The sequence below is a fragment of the Aethalodelphis obliquidens genome, unplaced genomic scaffold (genome assembly GCF_003676395.1).
Source record: "Aethalodelphis obliquidens isolate GAN/ISIS:26980383/991018 unplaced genomic scaffold, ASM367639v1 scaffold133, whole genome shotgun sequence".
NCBI classification, from domain to species: domain Eukaryota; kingdom Metazoa; phylum Chordata; class Mammalia; order Artiodactyla; family Delphinidae; genus Aethalodelphis; species Aethalodelphis obliquidens.
In genome coordinates, this window is record NW_020838077.1 from 531,955 (window position 1) to 552,943 (window position 20,989).

The window sequence follows — 20,989 nt, forward strand, 5'->3', positions numbered from 1 at the left end:
TGAGTTATTTGTAGTGAGGTGGATGGACCTAGAGACTGTCATACAGAGTGAAGTAAGTCAGAAAGAGAAAAACAAATACTGTATGCTAACACATATATATGGAATTTTAAAAAAATGGTCATGAAGAACCTAGGGGCAAGATGGGAATAAAGATGCAGACCTACTAGAGAATGAACTTGAGGATAGGAGGAGGGGGAAGGGTAAGCTGGGATGAAGTGAGAGAGTTGCATGGACATATATACACTACCAAACGTAAAATATATAGCTAGTGGGAAGCAGCCGCATAGCACAGGGAGATCAGCTTAGTGCTTTGTGGCCACCTAGAGGGGTGGGATAGTGAGGGTGGGAGGGGGGGAGATGCAAGAGGGCAGAGATATGGGAACATATGTATATGCATAGCTGATTCACTTTGTTATAAAGCAGAAACTAACACACCATTGTAAAGCAATTATACTCCAATAAAAACGTTTAAAAACATTACAGTAAAAGTTGTGAAAAAAAAAGTTGTGATATTTTTCAATGAAAAAAAAATATCTGGGTATCCTGTGGCTCAGTCAAGTTGACACAAAATTAACCATCACAATACTGTAGTTTCAGGTACTAGCTAAGTATTACAACTCTTAACCATGCTCCCCCACTGTTGATCTCTAGTTCTTACAAGTGACAGTAGGAGCCTAGGAAATAATGTTTGTAGCCTCCTTACCCTGCTTACAGATCGGGATAAAGAAGGGCTGGTATGAGGCTGAGTGACAAGAGATAATGACTGGCTTACTACTGTATCCTCAGCACCTAGCAGAGTTCCTGATGAATGAATGATTCTGAAGATTTGTTGATTCTACTTGCTCTTTCACTGCAACATAAAATCGCCCCGCCCCTACTGCTTGAGACCAAAGTGTTCACATACCTATTTCCAGAAATAACAGTTTTTCTGTTGTAACAGAAAAGAGTCTCTGAGACTCAATAGCATATGCTACCTGCTGATGAATGTTTAGGAGTTAAGTCCCTGAAGGTAGGATTGAATCCAGCTTTCTAATGCCTTAGTTATTAAAAGTTTGTTTCTTGAGGCTGAGTAGACGGCCACTGAAAAACGGAAGTCAGTGCAAATCTACGTTTACTGGTGTGGAGCTGATCCTCTGTGCCTCCTGATCTCTTCCCAACCTCAGTTACTTTAAGGAAAAAAGGGTTCCCAATGCTCTAGCCATCTCTGTAGGATGGACTCCACATTACTCCCTGAGCTCCCAGTCAAGCAGACAGACAATACTCTCCTGGTAGTTGGTGTTGTAACCCTTGAAGTGTCTGTATTACACTTCTTTCTCCACATTTTTGTTTAAAAAAAAAGTGTCTAAATTCAACTGATGGAATTTAAGAAAATGTACAATGAAGAGAAAAAAGTTAAAGTAACCTTGGGAGTGAGGGTGACTGGGAGGTGATATGGGGGCATGAAATGGTGAATGACACAGTGCCTCCATTTTTAGGTACTCTTCAGTAAAATGTCTGTTCATGAGTTTTGCCCATAGCTAATTGAATTGTTTGTTGTTTAACCGTTGCGATTAGGTGAGTTCTTTTTATATTCTAGATACAAGTCCTCTGTCAGATATATGGTATAAAAATATTTCCCCCGTCTGTAGCTTGTCTTTTAATCCTCCTAATAGAGTCTGTCACAGATCAAAAGTTTTAAATTTTGATGAAGACAAAATTATTAGTTTTTCCTTTAATGAATCATGCTTTTGATGTCAGTTCTCAGAATCTTTGCCTAACTCTAGGTCCTGATGATTTCCTCTTATGTTTTCTTTGAAGTTTTAAGTTATGTCTTATGTTTTAGCCCCATGATCTGTTTTCAGCTGATTTTTGTATAAGGTGTGTGGTTTAGGCTGAGTTGTTTTTCTTTTTGTTTTTTGCCTATCAGAGTAATCTTAGCAACCTGAAAAGAGTTGGAAGAGTGGCATGGACTTATATATACTACCAAATGTAAAATAGATAGCTAGTGGGAAACAGCCGCATAGCACAGGGAGATCAGATAGGTGCTTTGTGACCACCTAGAGGGGTGGGACCTAGGGGGGGTGGGATAGGGAGGGTGGGAGGGAGATGCAAGAGGGAGGAGATATGGGGATATATGTTTATGTATAGCTCATTCACTTTGTTATAAAGCAGAAACTAACACACCATTGTAAAGCAATTATACTCCAATAAAGATGTTAAAAAAAAAGAGTTGGAAAATATAACCCATCTATTTTCTGGAAGAAATTGTGTAAAATTGTTGATAATCCTGCCTCTAATGTTTGGTAGAATTCTCCAGTGAAGCCCTCTAGACCTGAAGATCTGGGAACTTTTAAATTATGAATTCAATTTCTTTAATGGCTAAAGGACTATTCAGATTATCTATTTCATCTTGGTTGGATTTTGGTTGCTTGCACTTTTTAAAGAATTGGTCCATTTCTTCTAAGTAGTCAAAGTTATGATTATAAGTGCAAAATTGTTCATTGTCTGCGCTTACAAAGCTTTTAATAAATGCAGGATCTGTAGTAATATCCCCAATTCATTCCTGTTACTAGTGATTTGTATCTTTTCTCTTTTTATCTTGTCGGTTTTACTAAAGGTTTATGTTTTATTGGAAAATTTTTTGAAGAAACAGCTTTGTTTCATTAACTTTTTTCTATTGTTTTCCTATTTTCAATCTCATTGATTTCTGCTATTATCTTTATTATTTTCTTCTTTCTGATGTCTTGGGTTTATCTTGCTCTTGATCTTTAGTTTCTTGAGGCAGGAACTTCAATTATTGATTTCAGACTATTCCACTTTTCTAATATAAGCATTTAGTGCTATAATTTTCCCCATCAGCATTTCTTTAGCTGTGTCTCCCATACTGTGATAGTTGTATTTATTTTCCTTCAATCTATGTATTAAAAAAAAATTCCTTTGAGACTTCCTCCTTAACCTGGGCATTATTTAGAAACGCTTTCCTTAGTTTCCGAATATTTGGAGATTTTTCTCTTTAGTTTGGTTTCATTGTGATCAGAGAATATACTCTGTATGATTTCAATTACATAAACAGCATTTTCTGCCACTGCTAGCCATATGGTATTTCCTATGTATCCTATACTTTTTTTTTTTTTAATTTAGCGGTCCTTTCTTTCCTGTAGCCCTAGAAGACTCTCTTTGCCAGCAAACTGGCACTTGCTTCCTTCTGGATGCACTTCTGGGTCCATTGTAGGATTGCAGGAAGGCCTCCAAACTCCGTTGCTCTTGAGAAGTTTGAAGGACCCTAGGCCACACAGACTGAATGGACTTCTTCTCTAAGCTGGACTTCCCTTTCCTTGCTGAAGGAGACACTCTGTACCCCCTATCTGGCAATGTCCAGTATTGATTGTTATGGCCATGGACTCAATTCCCTTTATCTGTAAAATTCTGACACTTCATATATGGTTGGTTGCTGACATTACCGGACTTTTACATCTATAGCATCTAGGGACAGGTAATCTGTATTTGTTAAATAAGGTACTGCTTTACCCCTATTGGCCTGACATTCAACTGTCGTACCTTTGACTGATTAAAAAATGGGCAGAGGAGCTGTGTAGCCATTTTTCCAAAGAAAACATAATATAAATGGCCAATAGGTACATGAAAAGATGCTCAACATCACTAATTATTAGGGAAATGCAAATCAAAACCACAATGAGCTATCACGTCATGCCTGTTAGGATGGCTGTCATTATTATCTTTTAAATAAATTTATTTATCTATTTTTGGCTGCATTAGGTCTTCATTGCTGTACGCGGGCTTTCTTTAGTTGCGTCGAGCAGGGTCTACTCTTCGCTGTGGCGTGCAGGCTGCTCATTGCGGTGCTTCTCTTGTTGCGGAGCACGGGCTCCAGTAGTTGTGGCACGCGGGCTCTAGAGTGCAGGCTCAGTAGTTGTGGCGCAAGGGCTTAGCTGCCCTGCGGCACGTGGGATCTTCCCAGACCAGGGATCGAACCCATGTCCCGTGCATTGGCAGGCGGATTCTTAACCACTGCACCACTAGGGAAGCCCCAGGATGGCTATTATTAAAGAGACAAGAAATAACAAGTGTTGGCAAGGATGTGGAGAAAAGGGAGCCCTTGTGCTCTGTCGGTGGGAATGTAAATTGGTGCAGCCCCTATGGAAGAGAGTATGAAGACTCCTCAAAATATTAACAGAACCACCATATGATCCAGCTATCCCACTTCTGGTTATTTACCCAAAGAATATGAAAACACTAATTTGAAAAGATATATGCACCCCTACGTTCATTGTAGCATTTATTTAGTCAAGATATGAAAACAACCTAAGAGCTCAACAGATGAATGGATAAGGAAGATGTGGTATATATCTACATGATAGACTACAACTCAGCTATTGAAAAAGATGAAATCTTGTCATTTGTAATATGCTAAGTGAAATAAGCCAGATGGAAAAAGACAAATATCATATGATTTCACTCATCTGTGAAATATAAAAAATGAAGAAACCCCCAAAACACAAAATAAATGAACAAACCAAACCAAACAAAATCAAACATGTAAATATGGAGAACAGAATAGTGGTTACCAGAGGGGAAGGGGCTGACAAGAGGGTGAAATGGGTAAAGGGGATCAACAATATGGTGACGGATGGAAACTAAATTTTTGGTGGTGAGCATGCTGTAGGGTATACAGAAGTAGAAACATAATGTTGTAATCATGAAACATACAATGTTATAAACCAATGTTACCTTAACCAAAAAAACCCAAAACCTGTCATGTTCAATCATATACTTGTGCAGTTTACTGTGTATCAATTTCCCTCAATAAAACTGTTTAAAAAGTCATAACAGATTATACTGCAGGTTTTAGGCAAATAACTTGAAAGTCTAGACAAAATGGAGAGTTTTATAAACAAATAATAGATTATCAAAATTGACCCCCATTATAAATAGCCTAAATAGACCATTTTTGTAGAAGAAATAGAAAAAAGTTACCATGGAACTATCCCACAAAAAAGTACCCAGCCCAGATGGTTTCACGTCAGAATTCAACTTTCAAAAACCAGATAATTTCAATGCTTTACAAACTGTTCTAGAACATTAAAAAATAAAAACTTAGCCCTTTTTATGATGCAAGTAAAATCAAAACCTGAACCTGAAAAATACAGAAAATTACAGACCAGTTTTACATAAATATTGAATAAAAATGTACTAAATAAAATATTAGCAAGTAGAACCCATAAACACATTAAGAAAACACCATGCCTAAGTGAAATTTATTCCAGGAATGCAAGATTGGCTCAATGTCAGGAAAGCCTGTCATGTAATACAAGAAAATAATAAAATTAAGGGAAAAAAATAATGTCGTTTCTATGGATGCTGAAAAACCCTTTTATAGAACAGAATCCATCTTTTAAAATAGTGACCGTAATGCCTATTCAGAAAATTTAGGCATATACAGCAGATATAAACTCCTAATTGTGAAATAATCATTGCAAAGTTTTGAAATCTGTGGTTCCTATAGTGACCTACTATAAAATCCATAAGCCTCATTTTCATAGAGATTGGGCTACACTGCCAATTTGCTGAATTGGAGCTTCTAAAGGATTCTTCTAAAGAATTCTTTCCTCTTTTAGCCTGTAGGTTTTAGAACTGAAAAGAATAATAAACAAATTACTTAAAGTATTAGCCTTCAGGATATTACGTGTTATCTATAAGGGAAAATACCTCTATTATTATCTGTCAATAAGCTATATGTGAAATATCTTTTTTAAAATAAATTTATTTATTATTTATTTATCTTGGCTGCGTTGGGTCTTTTGTTGCTGTGCACGGGCTTTCTCTAGTTGTGGTGAGCGGAGGCTACTCTTCGTTGCAGTGCACAGGCTTCTCATTGCGATGGCTTCTCTCGTTGCGGAGCACGGGCTCTAGGCACACGGGCTTCAGTAGTTGTGGCACACGGGCTCTAGAGCACAGGCTCAGTAGTTGTGGTGCCCGGGCTTAGCTGCTCCGCAGTATGTGGGATCATCCCGGACCAGGGCTCGAACCCATGTCCCCTGCATTGGCAGGCGGATTCTTAACCACTGCGCCATCAGGGAAGCCCTCTTTTTCTATCTTTAAAAAAACAAAAACAAAAACAAAAAAACCAAATCTGGGAAATATATACTCTGTGAATGACACCTATATGGCCTTCTGTCGTGAGAACACAGAGGCAGTGCCAAATTTAGGAAAGCAGCCAACGTCCAACAATTCAGTGATGTGGTTCCTTTCATTATGTTTACTGAAACTTTAATAATGTCATTTTTGTGCCCTGATGTACTCATACAAGCCTATTTAGCCCATAAAAATAATATATATATGTGTATATATATATAGTTACAATAAACAGTAAACAATATTGTTTACACTTGAATGAATTTAAGATATGAGATTAGAGTGGGCATGGGAAAATAACATGTCCCCAGTAAAGAGATAATCATCTCAGAGATAGTGTCACAAGTCCAGGGATGCAGGTAAACAACTTAATTTCAAAAGTCCTGGTTGCTTATGTTTACAGACTCCTTTGAGAAGCAAAAAGAACTTCTGACTTTTCCATTTCTTGACTTGAGACATTCATTGAATGTTTTTAGTGGCTACAATGGGAAATTTAAGATATCCATTCCCCATACATCTTGCCCATTTACATTAATTATATTAATTTTCCAATATCATGGAGACTATTGTTGAGGCTTGATGTCTGTCCATACAACTTCCCACAATATTCTCATTTAAAAGAGCCTCCCTAATATGGACTCACTGCTGTTTACTAAGGCCCAACCTCTATCTGAAGACTTTTCCATACTCATCACACTGTCAGTTTTTCTTTAGTGTGATTTCTCCAATGCTGAATAATGCTGGTGATCCCGTGGAAAACATTTCCACGTTCATCACGTTTGTAAGATCTATTTCCTATGTGGATTCTCTAGTGCAGTCAGTCCTGACTTCTGGGTGAAGGCCTTCCTTCCTACTCCCTTCACATACGGTTCTATAAGGTTTCCACGCTGAATAAAGGCATCCTTAGAGTCATCACATTTTATGCAGTCTCTTGCTCGTGTGGATTTTCTGATATCAAATAAGGCTGCTTTGGCTGATGTCAAATACAACCTTCCCACATTCCTTATACTGATAGCATTTTCCCCTGTGATGGATTTCCTAGTGGGAAAGGAGGGACCCACTGTAAACAAAAGCTTTTCCAAAAGTGTTGCTCTCAGAGACATTCTCTTTGGTATGTACTTCCTAATGCTGAATAATGACTCATCAGTAACTAAAGCTTTTACTAACTTACTGCATTGATGCTGTAATTCTACAGATTCCCCCCACATGATTTAGCATCTTCAGAAATTTTTTTGTGTTGGAGACAAGTCCTTATTTTCATTCTCAGTAACACCATCTAAAAAAAATGCACAGACAATGCAAATGTCAGTTGTCTCTTCCGCTGAGATCATGAGACTTATGATGAGAAAGAGCGATAAAAATAAAACCCAGTTTTATCTAAAGTGCATGCCTTTTCAGTATCCCTAAACTACCAATTCAATTTTGAAAAGCACGCAAGAAGGCATGTGAAGTTCCAGTTTGAGAAGAGACAGCTGGACCGTCAGAAAGAGACTGGAAGAGCATACAGAATTCTCTCACAAAATGTGACAAAGAATCAGAAAGGTATAATCAAAAAAGTTAAGAAGAGATCAGTTTGAATCTGGAGGTGAAAAAAAGGGAATATCATGAAACCAAGAGAAATTTTAATTTGCTAAAGGGTAGTTAAAAGTACCATTTACACCAAATGAATGTACCTAGGCCACTAGTATAGACAAAATGCTCCATAAATGTTTGTTAAATGGATCAACAAACAATGGCACATAATAAAAGTTAACTTGAAACAACAGGCAGATCAGTTTCAAAATGCATACTATTTTGATGTGGGGAAATCAGTAAACTGGAAAAATAACAGTAGGGAAAATAATTTTTTCAGTTAATATGCAGGATTAAAAGATAAGAAAAACATTTTGAAGCTAAAGGAGTTGAATAAGTCAAAACAATAACAAAACAAAACACAGACACCTCCCAAATATTACCCAGAGTTTCTACCTAAAGAATTGGGCAAAGAGACTAGTAGGGGCAAGGTTTCCAGGGAAAGGACACTAACAAGAGTTCTAAAAACCTTCTTTTCAAGGATGTCTTCTTTCTCTGCAGACATTCTTTCTCATCTGCTTTCCATTTCATAAGGCAATAACGTGAGAGTTAAACTAAGATAGGGTCTTAATAGACTGGACCTGACACCTCTTGATTCCAGGGTGCTATCTTGCCATAAGCATACCTTGTTCTATCTGGGCCCTAAAAGCAATGGGATGAAGATGGTCTTGGAAAATTGAATTTGAAGCTGTCCTTCAGTAAAAACACCCAAATAACAAAAAAACCCCAATATAGGCAGAGAAGGTTTCAGAGGTGTACACGAATACCTGGCGGAATTAAAGCCCATGAGGGAGATACTGGGTTATGGTTCCAGAGACATCTGGTGGATCCTAAAGTTGTTTTGCTGCTTTCTGTTCTATTCCTGAAGCCTTTCACTAGTCAAGCCATAAATGATCCTCCCAACCCTTCCCACCTGATGGCTTGTCCTTCAAGCTGTCTCTTCAACCTCTCTAGCATAACTGATGCCTCTTCTCTACGTTCTGAATGATATTATCCTCCTTAGGTCTGCAGCTCTACAGGCAGAGGTCAGGACCTGCTTCAGCGCCTGCTCCTTGGTCTGTATTTCTGGTCTCAGCATCTGTGGGGAGAGCTCCCCGAGTCTTCTGACAGCCCTGTGAGGTCCAAATATCTCTTTCCTGGTAGCAACAACTTAAAGTTGGAAGAAAGATTTTGTTTTGCCAGTCTGATTCTTGGTCCCAGGCACAGCCCTCTCCCTCTACCATCAGTCACTATTAGAGATCTTTCCTGCAAGAAGACTGCCATTCTGGAATAAGCGAGCTCAGGAGAAGATTCACTCCAGCTTGGGGTTCACACTGATTTTTCAGAAGTATATCCTTGTAGCTAGTCTTCTTCCTGAGGCATAGAACAACACTGTTAACAGAAACTCTAAATTTTATTTAGCTCTTACCCAAGAACTCACTTACCTGACAACGCACTGAAATAAAAAAGGAAATCTGTCAGAAAGCTAAAAAAATTAGAAGACAGAGTGGGAGTGACTGCAAATTGTTAGTAAACACTATCTGCTATAATCTCTTACTTCCTAGTTTAAGTTAATAAAGCTTGAGAGAAAGACCATGACCCTCCTCCCTTTGGTTCTCCCCTTCTAAGAATCCCAAATGGTAAAGAACATTAGAGATCAGAAAATAATGGCTAATATTTATTGAAAATTGACTGTGAATTTACTCATCTAAGATTTTATCATTCCACTGACAGATCAATGATACTGAAGCACAGAGGGATTAAGTAATTTGCTAAAAGTCAAACAAGTGGATTCTATGTCGTTCCTTGTGTTCCGACTTATTCTAGGGAGTCATGAGTGGGATCATCTCAAAGGAACCCAACTTTCCTTTTACCAAATTGGGATTCCAGACCTTCCTCTTTTTCTCAACAGCCCCAATAACCTAAGACAACTCAGGACTTGGAAGCCATCTTTAACTTTCGCCTGCAACTCAATTCGTCCGACTGAACTTCACCGGAGTCCCTAAAGGGCCGAATCACACACTGAGTCGAAGCCGGAGTCCACGAACCCTCTAGCACCACCACTTACGACCCAAAAGCCAAAAGAACTCGCAGTTCTAGGCCTGCGGCTGTCAACAATGCCTCACCCTCAGGTCTCCTCTAGGATTCTGGAGGTTCTCTCCTCTCTGTGGTTGCCTGGCAGCATCCCCGCCCCTGCTGAGTAGCGCAGGCTCGGGCAGCTAGGTCAGGTAACTCCAAGGGCCTGCGCTCTGACGCTGGGGCACGGCAGACTCCGCCCAGGGTCCGCATCCCCCCCCCCCCCCCCCCACCGTGCGCAGAACTTCAGAAGAGCAACTCAAGACAAAAAGGGAAACTCCTTAGCTGCTAATTATCTTTAACAGGGGTGGATACAAAAGATAGGAAAATCTTTCCTTGCCAGTTTAGGCGATGTTTATCTCCTGCCAGCCACTGTTCATTAGTTCCCAAGGTAAGAAAGTAAAAGTAGACCTGAGCGGGAGCTTTAATCCCAGCGGCAACAACGCAGCAGTCCTGGGAAAAATGCAGCGTAGTTACAGGTAATTCCTGGCCTGGGGCTGGAGCATCTAGAGGCAACGGCATTTGAGAGAGCTCATTGAGAGAGCCCACGGCAATAGAACAATAGCAAACGGCTATAATGCACTTAGGTGCTAACCACTGTTCTAAGCACTTTATATAACCCCCCCATTTATCCTTATAACAATTACCCTCCCTAGGTCTGCAGCTCCCCAGGCAGAAGTAGGTACTATTATCGATATTTTACATTATGAGGAAATGAGATTAAGTCGCTTGCTCAAAGTCATTGAGCTAGAGTTTGGCTACAGCAAGCTGAAGAGTTCCTAAATTTCCTCCTCCTTTATCAGGGATGAAATAGTGATATACCTACTCTTAAATATTTCACTTAAGTAGGCTGAGCTGAGGCGCTAGATCAAAAAGTAAGATACGCATATCAAGCTTAGACAGGAATAATGACGATCTGCATAAATCAGAGGTGACAAATGGCCTCCTCTTAGGAATCCTCGGGACACCGAGGACCAGGCCATTTGGGCTTAAGAAGATGATTGGTAAAGCAAACATATATTCCCCAAAGATCACCTTGAACTGTGATGGGTGAAAACTCTGGGAGCCTTGACTGATGGGTTTTCAGACCTGGAAAAGGTCTTTCATAAGTGTGGGGAAAGAATCAACTGTTTACAAGAAATCAAGGGATAAAGGCTGGCTCTCAATAATGGTCTCACAATGTGGGCTAGGGAGCTAAGCAACTGAGAAGTTTCAGACACTTATCGTGGTTGGCTTTGTCAAAATCAAATTATATGTATATAAAAGTATATGTATAAAGTAAAAATTAAAAACATATTTTATATAAAATATATCCATACCTACTTTTTATATACAAATATGATATAAAAATACTATGTATAAGAAATAAGGTGCAAGAACTCCTTACCAGTTATACCCAGAAACATCGGAAGGAGAGAGGACCCAAAGAAATTCTAATAAAATGATGAACTGCTGGAGGGGCTTTAAAATGTAAAATTTTCAGTGTGAAAGGTTGAAAGTTGAGAAAGTTCAATTAAAGTTATCAAAATGATATCCCTATATTAAACAAACACTTGTTGCTCAAATAAATTCTGTGCTTGTGGAGTCAGGAGGGGCATCTGAAAGAACTATTTTATATAATATATACTTATCTATGTTTTTTTTAATCCAAGAAGTGGTACTAGCTACAAATATAAAAACTTTTAAAAACCCTCATCAAAGGTATATCCATAGTGAGTTATTGGATAGATCCACAATGGGGACATCTCTCTAATCTTTATATTAGTCAGATATCCCTTATTCTGTCAGAATAATGCAGAGAATAATGGTTCTAAGCTAGGAATGTGATCCTTTCCTATAAAGAGCTCATCTTTAAAGCGAAATGTCTCCCGCAGACACCCTCATTGTGCAAGAATTAGGGCTGATATTTATGCTGGCCCAAACTTCATCCAAGATTTAGTATGCAAGAGGATGGGGATATTATTACCTTTGGTGTTTGGACCCAGGACTCTGTAGAGTTTCTTAAGTATTTTCCAGAATACTGATAGGAATTGAAATTTTTCTACAGGTAATAACTCAAAGCACTGAATACCACTGCAACATGCAGTTCATTCATCTGAAATAAACAGAGGAAGAGTGGGCTCTGAAACTGCTTAGTTCGTATCTTGGTCCCACCACATACTAACTTTGTGACCTCAAGCAGCTTTATTGATTTGTTTCCCCAGCTAAAAATGAAACAATGTGAGTAAAGCATTTACTAACGTCTGGCCCTTAGTAAGCAGTTAACAATTACATAATACTGTTAATAAATCCTTTCCTCTACTCCTAAAGATTGCCAGTAATAAGACTTTGACTGTTAACAACTTTACAATCACTGGATATTAACGAAAGAGGCTACTTCTGTTCTGAGTATAGGAGTGCAGAGCTTTTCTAAGTGCTTCTATCTGATTGCTCCATCCTCACCATGCCCCATGGTGACGATTCCTCCATCCTCACCATGCCCATGAGATTTCTCAATCCCAGAGCCCTGCTCAGCACCCTTGTTTTTTTGTTTGCTTTTGTTTTTTTTCAAAAGGGGCCCATCTTCCTTCCCTTCACAGTCCCTTTCTATTACACTCTCTGGAACCCTTTTGTGATTGTCAGGTTACTTTTTCATCCAAAGCCCATGTTTAAGCTCATTTTACTTTTCACTGCTTTAGAAATTTGATTCTCCCCCAACCTCTCCAGGTGCTTTTTGCCTTAAACGCTCAATATTTTGTTTACCTTCAATCAATCAGAAAACAGAGGCTAGTCAATCTTATTCTCATCCTTAATGTTATTTCTAAGCTGCTGCTTCATGATTCATTTGAGTTTTATACCAGTTGTTCTACCTGGCTATTGTATTACTGGCTGCCATTACTTCTCTTGTGGACTTGCTTCACTTTCATACTCTTTTCTTTCCATCCTGCCTCCTGTTATTGATGACTTAAAAATCCACATAGATGAACTGCTTCAAGGGACCCTGATTTCCTAGGTACTGTCATTGTCACACCACATCTTTTATAAAGATGTACTCCTGACTTCATCTCAAGGCATTTTCTGTTCACCGCACTCCCCAATTCCATATCTAACACGTCATGTCCTCCACTTGCCCCTCAGGACCTTCAACTTCGCTGCGTGGCCAATTTAGTTCCAGATAGTAACCTTATATCTTCTCCTTTTCTAGGACTAGTTTGACCCCCTTTGATGCCCACCTGGAAACCCCATGCCACTCTGCCCTTTTTTTTGGTTCTACAACTGTATTTAAGCACAAGAAACCACCAGAACAAAACCCCATTTATTTTTAAGTAAGTTACGAACTGTATTCTTCTACGTAATAGGCATATTCTATTGTTCTGGGTCTTTGTTTATGGTTCCTTTATAATATTACTTAAGAGAGTTATAGGCAAATGAAGGAACCTGTGTGCACTGAGAGAACATGTTAAGCAGAGGCTGAACTGGAGAGACTGCAAGTAACAGCATGGAGAGTAGACAGCAAGTTTAAAATAAGGATTACATTCCATCGAGCAGTCAGATTAAAGAGAGAGGCTCTGACATTATGAGGAGCAATTTCAGTTTGGAAAACATGCTTGTGAAATCAGATTAGATGACAAGTATGGACAGCATCAGTTTGGTAAAGAGATGTTCTCATGAAGGCTCTTGTTACTAAGTCAAGTCCCCTCCAAAGAGACGAATTTACATGAGAGAAATTTGAGACAGGGAAACCTTAGGTAGAGAATAGGCCTCAAATACTTACAGCTACAGAGCTCTCAGGGCTCAGTTCTAGGATCCTTGTTCATTTCCCAGACATAAAAAAAATTAGGTTTCCAATCCCAGCTGCCTCAATGCCTGGTGCACAACTCCAGTGTTGGTCTTATGAAAAAGCCTAAGCAGTCTTCAACTTGTGAATGAGTTGTTTTTTAAATGTTCATTTGCTTTCCTATGTTGTGAACTCAGAAAGTTTTCCCACAGTCAACGTAAATCTAATCCCAAAAGCCAATGTGACACATAATATGCCTAAGTTATAGCACTAACACCATTATCATTTTCATGGGAAAATGTGCTCACAATTACAATTTAGAAAGCTAGGAACATATATATTTCTATAGGACTAGGGACTCTACTAGTTCCAAGCCAGTGATATTCCTATGTCCTATATAAGGATTACGGACAGAGGGGCAAGAGACTAGGGCACTAGGGAAATGGGGGTAGAGTATATTATAGGAGTACAGAGACGGGATAAAGACAGGGCTGGGCAGAAAGGTAGTTAGGAATAGTTAAAGAATGGTGATTACCCTTCTTTTTCCTCTCCTTCCTCTTTAGTCACTATCCTACCACTTCAAACCCACTGACCAGCTAGAGGTGAAGGGAGATGAGGGGACTGAAGTTGTGTGGGGTGAGGTGGGAAGGCAGTCCTAGAAATTGTGGAGTTTGCTGCAGCAACGTAGAAAGGGAAATAAAAGGATATCTCAGTAGAGATCAAATATGACTTCTGTAAATAAAAAGATAAACAGACCAGGAGCTGTGTGTACTTCTTTGTGGTTTGCCTGCTATCCACTACAATGATCATCACAGGTTCTCATCAAAAACAGAATTGTTTACTCAGTAATATATGGGTAATGTCAACCAGTTTTTGGTTGATTTGTTGTTTTCTGAAGCCCCAAGGCAAAGAATCACTAATCTTTGGCTCTTTTATGTGCTCAAGAAGGTATACAAACCAAAAAATTATAAGCCAGTTCTCTCAAGAAATTATTAGGGGATTCAGAACACAATGGTCACTACAGAGGTGGGAAAAAAGGGAAGCGTTAAACAGGGAAGAACACCAGCACCCCGCCCCTAAAACACACATACACACAAGCCTTGCACTCAGAAGAACCTTGGGAGCCTTGGAATATAGGTCAGTCTTTTTTGAAACATTTAAATTTGAAGGGACAGAAAGGCCATCTTGAAGACCTAGTTTTTAGGCATGATGGTGGTCTAATTCCCTGTTCATTGTGAAGACCTGGTGGCTCATGTCCCCTAAAGGGCTTTCCTCATGCTAAAAATCTGCAGCGGCCTGTGTTCACGCTTCCTCAATTTACTGGCAACCACGAAGGTAGCAGTGATTCAGCGCAACGTTTCTCAAAATTTAGAGTACATCAGGTGACTGTGGAGCTATAAAAATGAAGATTCTCAATCCCCATCTCAGACCTAATGAAGCACAGTATCTGTGACTGGGACTCAGGTATGTTAAACAAGCTCCACAGGTGATTCTGATGTTCACTGATGTTGAGGAATCACTAGTGTAACGAACAGGACTTGAAGTCACAAAACTGCACTTACGCTGCTGGTCTTTTCCTTTGTGTGATATTGTAGCTATGTCACCATCTCCATAAGCAAGAGTATCCTCATTTTTAAAATGGAGAATAATTTTAATTTATAGAAACATTTTAGGAATTCAATGAGAAAAGTGCTTTGTAAGTGTCAAAGTATTAGGTGAAATTATTGGCATTCTAACCCTCCCAGAGTCTGTCCTCAAGCTGTTTCCAACATAGTGCCATCAACTGCCCAGTCTGAATGAACTCTACTTTAGGCTGGCTAGTCTTGTCATTGATGCTTCCAAACTACATGCACTCTGCTTACATTTGTTCTACCCTAAATGTTTTCTCCCTTTTGCCTTCCAAATATCCCCATCAAAACTTTATCTTAAATAAAGTCTTTCCTGACCACTTCAGGTAACAGTGATCTGTCCTTCAGAATTTATAGCCTGCCAAGTACCACTTAATTCTACACTACTTTGAGCATCAATTCTATTGTCCTATAGTCTTGACTAAACAGTGGACTTTATATATCCCAAACTAGGTTGTAAACTCTTTGAGAAAAGGAATCTGGTGTTATGCTCCTTGTTCTCCACAGCACCTAATGAAATGGGCAGCAGAGTGTATTTTTTATGAAATATCCGAAGTTACCTTATAGCAATAGTGACTAATATTTTGTCCTAAATCATCTCAAAGCTAGTATTTCTCTCCAGCCTGCACTCTGTGAGACAGCTTCCCTGCAGTCTTCACACAGAACCAGATTTTTCTGCTTTGTGGGTAGTCTGATGTTGAGTAAGAGCTGAGTTCTGCCTAAACGACTCCCCACACTCTTTACATTTATAGGGACCACCTCTATTATGGATTCTCTGGTGTTTACTAAGATCTGACCTCTGTCTGAAGGCTTTGCCACATTCGTCACATTGGTAGGGTTTCTCCCCAGTGTGGATTCTCTGATGCTGAATGAGACTGGTGATTCCTCGGAAGGCATTCCCACACTCATCGCATTTGTAGGGCCTCTCTCCGGTGTGGATTCTCTGATGTTCCGTGAGGACTGATCTTTGAGTGAAGGCCTTTCCACACTTATCACATTTATAGGGTCTCTCTCCAGTGTGAATTCGTTGATGTTCTATAAGACTTGTCCTCTGAATAAAGGCTTTTCCACATACATCACATTTGTAGGGTTTCTCCCCAGTGTGGATTCTCTGATGCTGAATAAGGCCACTCTGACTGAAGGACTTCCCACATTCCTTACACTGATAGCATTTTTCTTTGTGGTGGATCTCCTGATGGGAAACAAGGGAGGAGTTATAAACAAAGGCCTTTCCACACTCGCTGCACTCATAGGGCTTTGCCCCAGTATGGACTCCTTGATGCTGGGTAAGAATTGAACGCCGACTAAAACTTTTATTACACTGAGTACAATGATAAGGTTTGTCTCTTGTGTGGATTTTGAGATGGTGAAAGAGACCTGCTTTCCGGCTAAAGGCTTTGCCACATTCATTACAGTGGTAGTGTCTCTCTCCTGTGTGAAGTCTCTGATGTTGATTAAGAGCTGACCACCGGCCAAAGGCTTTGCCACACTCATTACATTTATATGGTTTCTCTCCCGTGTGTATTATTTTGTGTCGAATAAGCACAGTTCTCCCACGGAAAGTTTTTCCACATTCTTCGCATTTGTAGGGCCTGTCTCCAGTATGGATCCTCTGATGTTCTACGAAGCATGAGTGTTGACTAAAAGCTCTTCCACAGTCATCACATTCATAAGGCTTTTCTCCTGGACAGACTCTCTGGTGTTCAGAAAGGTCTGAGTTCTCAGTCAAACTTACTCCATTTTCATCACATGTATGTTGTTTATCTTCCCTGGAGTATCCAGAAGACTCTCCTATTTTTTCTTCAGGTTCATAAGTTTTTTCATACCTAGCTGACTGAGATATTTCATTTTCAAATTTGCTAGATATATTCCCATATGGTTTCATTTCTTCAGAAACTTCTTGCTTTAAATTCCTATACTCATTTCCAGTCTCAACATCTGAAACTAAAAATGGATCATAAATGTTAACTAGTTTCTTGTGATAGCAAATAGCAACTTCACTAGGCAACATAAACTTATTCAAGTGAAAAATTACATAAGAACCTAGAGTTCCTGCATGACTATAAAATGGCACTAGAATATACGACAGACTAATAAACAAAGCATTCCAAAAACTGTTAAGGAAAAAAGCAATAACCCAATAGAAAACTTGGCAAAGAAAAAAACTGATAGTTTCCAGGAAAGGAAATACAATAGTTCTTAAACACAAGAAAAGATGCTCCACCTCACAATAAGAGAAAAGCAAATTTAAACAATATTGAGTATAATTTTCACCCATCAGATTTGCCAATAGCTTGATATAACACTATGTTCACGATATGGATATCATACATTGCCAGTGAGAGTGTAAACTGACCCAAGCTTTACAGAGGGCAAGTTGACAATATATATAAACATTACAACTATATATATAAAACCTTTGACCTAGTAATTCCACACAGAAGAATTTATGCTACAGATATACTCACACATACAGTTATTTACCACAGCACTATTTGTTACAGTAAAAGAGCGGGGCCAACTTAAGTGTCATCAGCAGAGGAAGTTAACTGCATGATATATCCATACATTTTAATATTAAACAGCTGTTATGAAATAAAAAATGCAAGCTTCTACAATCTTAGTGATAAAGAGGGGAAAATATATTTGAATATGGAAAACATACATATATGATTAAAAAATCTCTAAAAGGACACACAAGAAACTAGTAACAGTGACAACCTATTTCAGAATAGGGGTAAGGAGACCAAATGGCTAGGGAAATTGAGTGGAATGAAAACTTTTCACTGGGTAACTTTAAATTATTATTTTTTGGACCATGTGAATTTTCACCTATTTAAAAAAATTAAATGAAAAAAAAATAGAGGAAATAGAAATAAGGAAGGTACTGAGTCTTTCACCCCTTCACTAACTTTGAACATTCTACCCCATTTGCTTTATTACTCCTTCTCTTTATAAGAGTAATACACACACACACACACACACACACACACACATATTTTTTCTTTCCCTGCACCACCTGAGAGTTAGCTGCAGACATCATGGAGCAAAGGTTTATTTAAGTGAAGGAGGCAGGAGATAGTCGAATTGGAAGATAATGGTACTGTCTGCTAGGATAAAGGCTAAAAATAGCAGGGAGGTCAGTACAGAGGAAAATAACTGTCAGAAGAACTAAACTAAGTGATTTCAAATAAAATACAGCCAGAATTAAAAAAATATTAATATAAAGAGAAAAAAAGGGCTGTAGAGTGACAAACCAGGCTGCCTGAGGTCTACACATGAGCCGTAGATTTCTAGAGAGACTTTCCTGACTTTAATGATCAGAAACAGCACAAAGTACAAAAGAGCCCCAGTGCCCTGTGTTAGCCCCATCTTCCCCTTCCTCCCAAGGTGGGTCTTTCTTCTTTACCTTGCTTCTTCTGGGCTTCAAGTTCTGGAGATTCACACTTTAGCTGGGCTTTCACAGACGGGAGGGACATTCTGGGTTCTTGTTCTGTTCTTAGAGCTACCATCTCCTGCAAGAACATTTCCTGTTCCTCAGTGTGGACTGAGACCTGAGGTAGATGAGATATAACTGAGATACTCACTCTGATAACATTAAACAGAACAGTATACTATTCATGGCAGTGGCACCCAGCTCTCTGAAACTTGAAATAAACTTCTTTCCAGATATCAGCTTACCATAATCCTACTCATTCTTCAAGGCCAACATAAATGTCACCTCCTCTGAGAAACCTTCCCTTCCCCAGCTGGAAGTAATTTCCCCTATTCTTAACAGTTAAAGAATGTTGACTGCCCCCTTTTACTTCTTTGTCTATGCTCAAAGAAATGGAGAAATGAAAGAGAAAAAAAAAAGAGAGAAGGAAAAGAAGGTAAAAAGAGGCAGAAAGGAGGGGAAAAGAACTTAGGGGGAAATAAAACAGAAGTGAGAAAGACGGAAAGGAAAGGGGAAAAGTAAAGGGAGAAAGTAAAAGTGAAAGTAAAGAAAGGAAGAGAAAAAAGGAAAAGGAGAGAAATCTCTTCCATATTTACCCCAAAAGCTGTTCCTAATAGACTCTGCTCTTCTGAGGTCCCCACCCCACTTCTTTCTGGGAGATGATCTTATTTTCTATTTATCTAAGATCACCATCATCTCAAAAAATCATCTCCCCTTCACTTTATCTATCTCCACTCATACTCTTCTCCTTCCCTTGTATCTTAAAGGAAGATGTCTTTTCTTTTTCAAGGCTTGTATCTACTTTTGCCTTCAATCTCATCCTTTTCCGCTTCCCTTTGACCCCTGCTCCTTCAATTAACTCATTTACTCAGCAATTTCAGCCATTCTGTAGCTTCCACTACTCCACGGGCCCATTTCCTCTTGCACTTAAAAGTAATAGGCTCCCCCAGCATGGTATTATAAAAAGCAGGGATCTGGAATCACTCTAGTTACTTACTCCGATCCTTAGTTTAGTAGCTCTGTCACCATGGGCTAGAAATTACTCTGAGATTATGACACCATGCCATGTAAAGCACTTCGCACAAGGACTTGGCATATGACAGGCCCTCAAGTTACTTCCCCATCCCCTTCAATGGCTAAATTTTGTAAATAAGAAATCACCATACACTGGCTCTATTTCCCTGACATAGTTTCATTTTGTAATCTCTCCCTCAGAATGAGAGCCAAAATCAGCAGGTACTATCTCAGATGTACAGAAAAAGTTGTTTTAATACTTCAAATTTTGGGGAGGGGAAAGCAAAAAAAGGCCAGTATAGTGAACTGTGCCTTCTGTCCCTGGATCTTCAGTTAGGCCTCATAAATCAAGCTGTAAACTCCACTAGCTACTCTCAGCAGCCCTCAAGGGAAAGGACTGGTTGGCAATACAAACTCAACATGACTAAAACCAAATTACTTTTGCCTGCACCTGAAAATCCCATTCTTTCTTTTGGTTCTCTTCCTACCTTCCCGGCCACTCCCCAGTTTCCACTGCTGGTTACTCCCCTGATGATCCCTTTGTGTCTCATGGCTTTAAATACCACCCATATTCTGGCAAGTCCCAATTTTATATTTCTAGCACAGATTTCCCCCCACTGAATTCCAACTTTTTATATCCAGTTGCTTGCTCAAACTTTCCACTTGGATTCTAGTAAGAATCTCAAAATTTACACATCCAAAACCTAACTCTTGATTCCTTTTACCATCTCAGTGAATAACAAATCCATTCTACCTGATGTTCAGACTAAAACCCTTGGCATAATCTTTAACTCACGTTCTCTCACACCCCGCAACCTATACAGAAACAAATCCTCTCAAGCTCTACCTTCAAAAGGTATCCAGAATCCAATCACATCTCACCACTTCCACTGCTACTATCCTAGTCCAGGCCACCAGCATCTCTTGCCTGGATTATTGCTTATAGCCACAGCCTCCTAAACTGGTTTCCCTGCTTCTAACTTTGTCCCCTATGCCTCCCCTAGTCCCACCATGAGCCCCAATGCAGAACTTTTCCAACATAGCAGGGAGTAATTATGTTAAAATTTAAGTCAGATTAAATCTCTCTTCTGCTCAAAACTCTCCAACGACTTTCCATCTCAGAATAAAATCCGAATTCCTTAAAATGGCCTACAAGTCCCTTGTATGGTCTGATCTTCTTATAACTATCTGATTTCATCTCCTCCTTGACAAATACATCTCTACCATGACAAGCACATTCTCACCTTAGGACCTATCCATTTACTACTGATATTTCCCCTGCCTGAACACTCTTATCCTAGATGGCTGCATGGCTTGCTCTTTTAATTCAGATCTCTGTTCTAAATGTCACCCTATCTGAAAATCCTTCCCTGACCAGTCTATTGAAAACTACAC

General features: G+C 39.3%; 1 protein-coding gene across 1 annotated transcript in view; it reads right to left on the bottom strand.

Moving 5' to 3' along the window:
• The window catches only part of ZSCAN31 (zinc finger and SCAN domain containing 31), a 48,392-nt gene that overhangs the window by 25,201 nt on the left and 2,202 nt on the right, over window positions 1-20,989 (bottom strand). The window contains exons 2-3 of the mRNA XM_027099562.1: window positions 18,554-18,698; window positions 15,828-17,088 (exon numbers count right to left, since the gene is read on the bottom strand). Coding sequence (XP_026955363.1) covers window positions 15,828-17,088; window positions 18,554-18,698 — 1,406 coding nt within the window. The remainder of the gene's footprint in view (window positions 1-15,827; window positions 17,089-18,553; window positions 18,699-20,989) is intronic.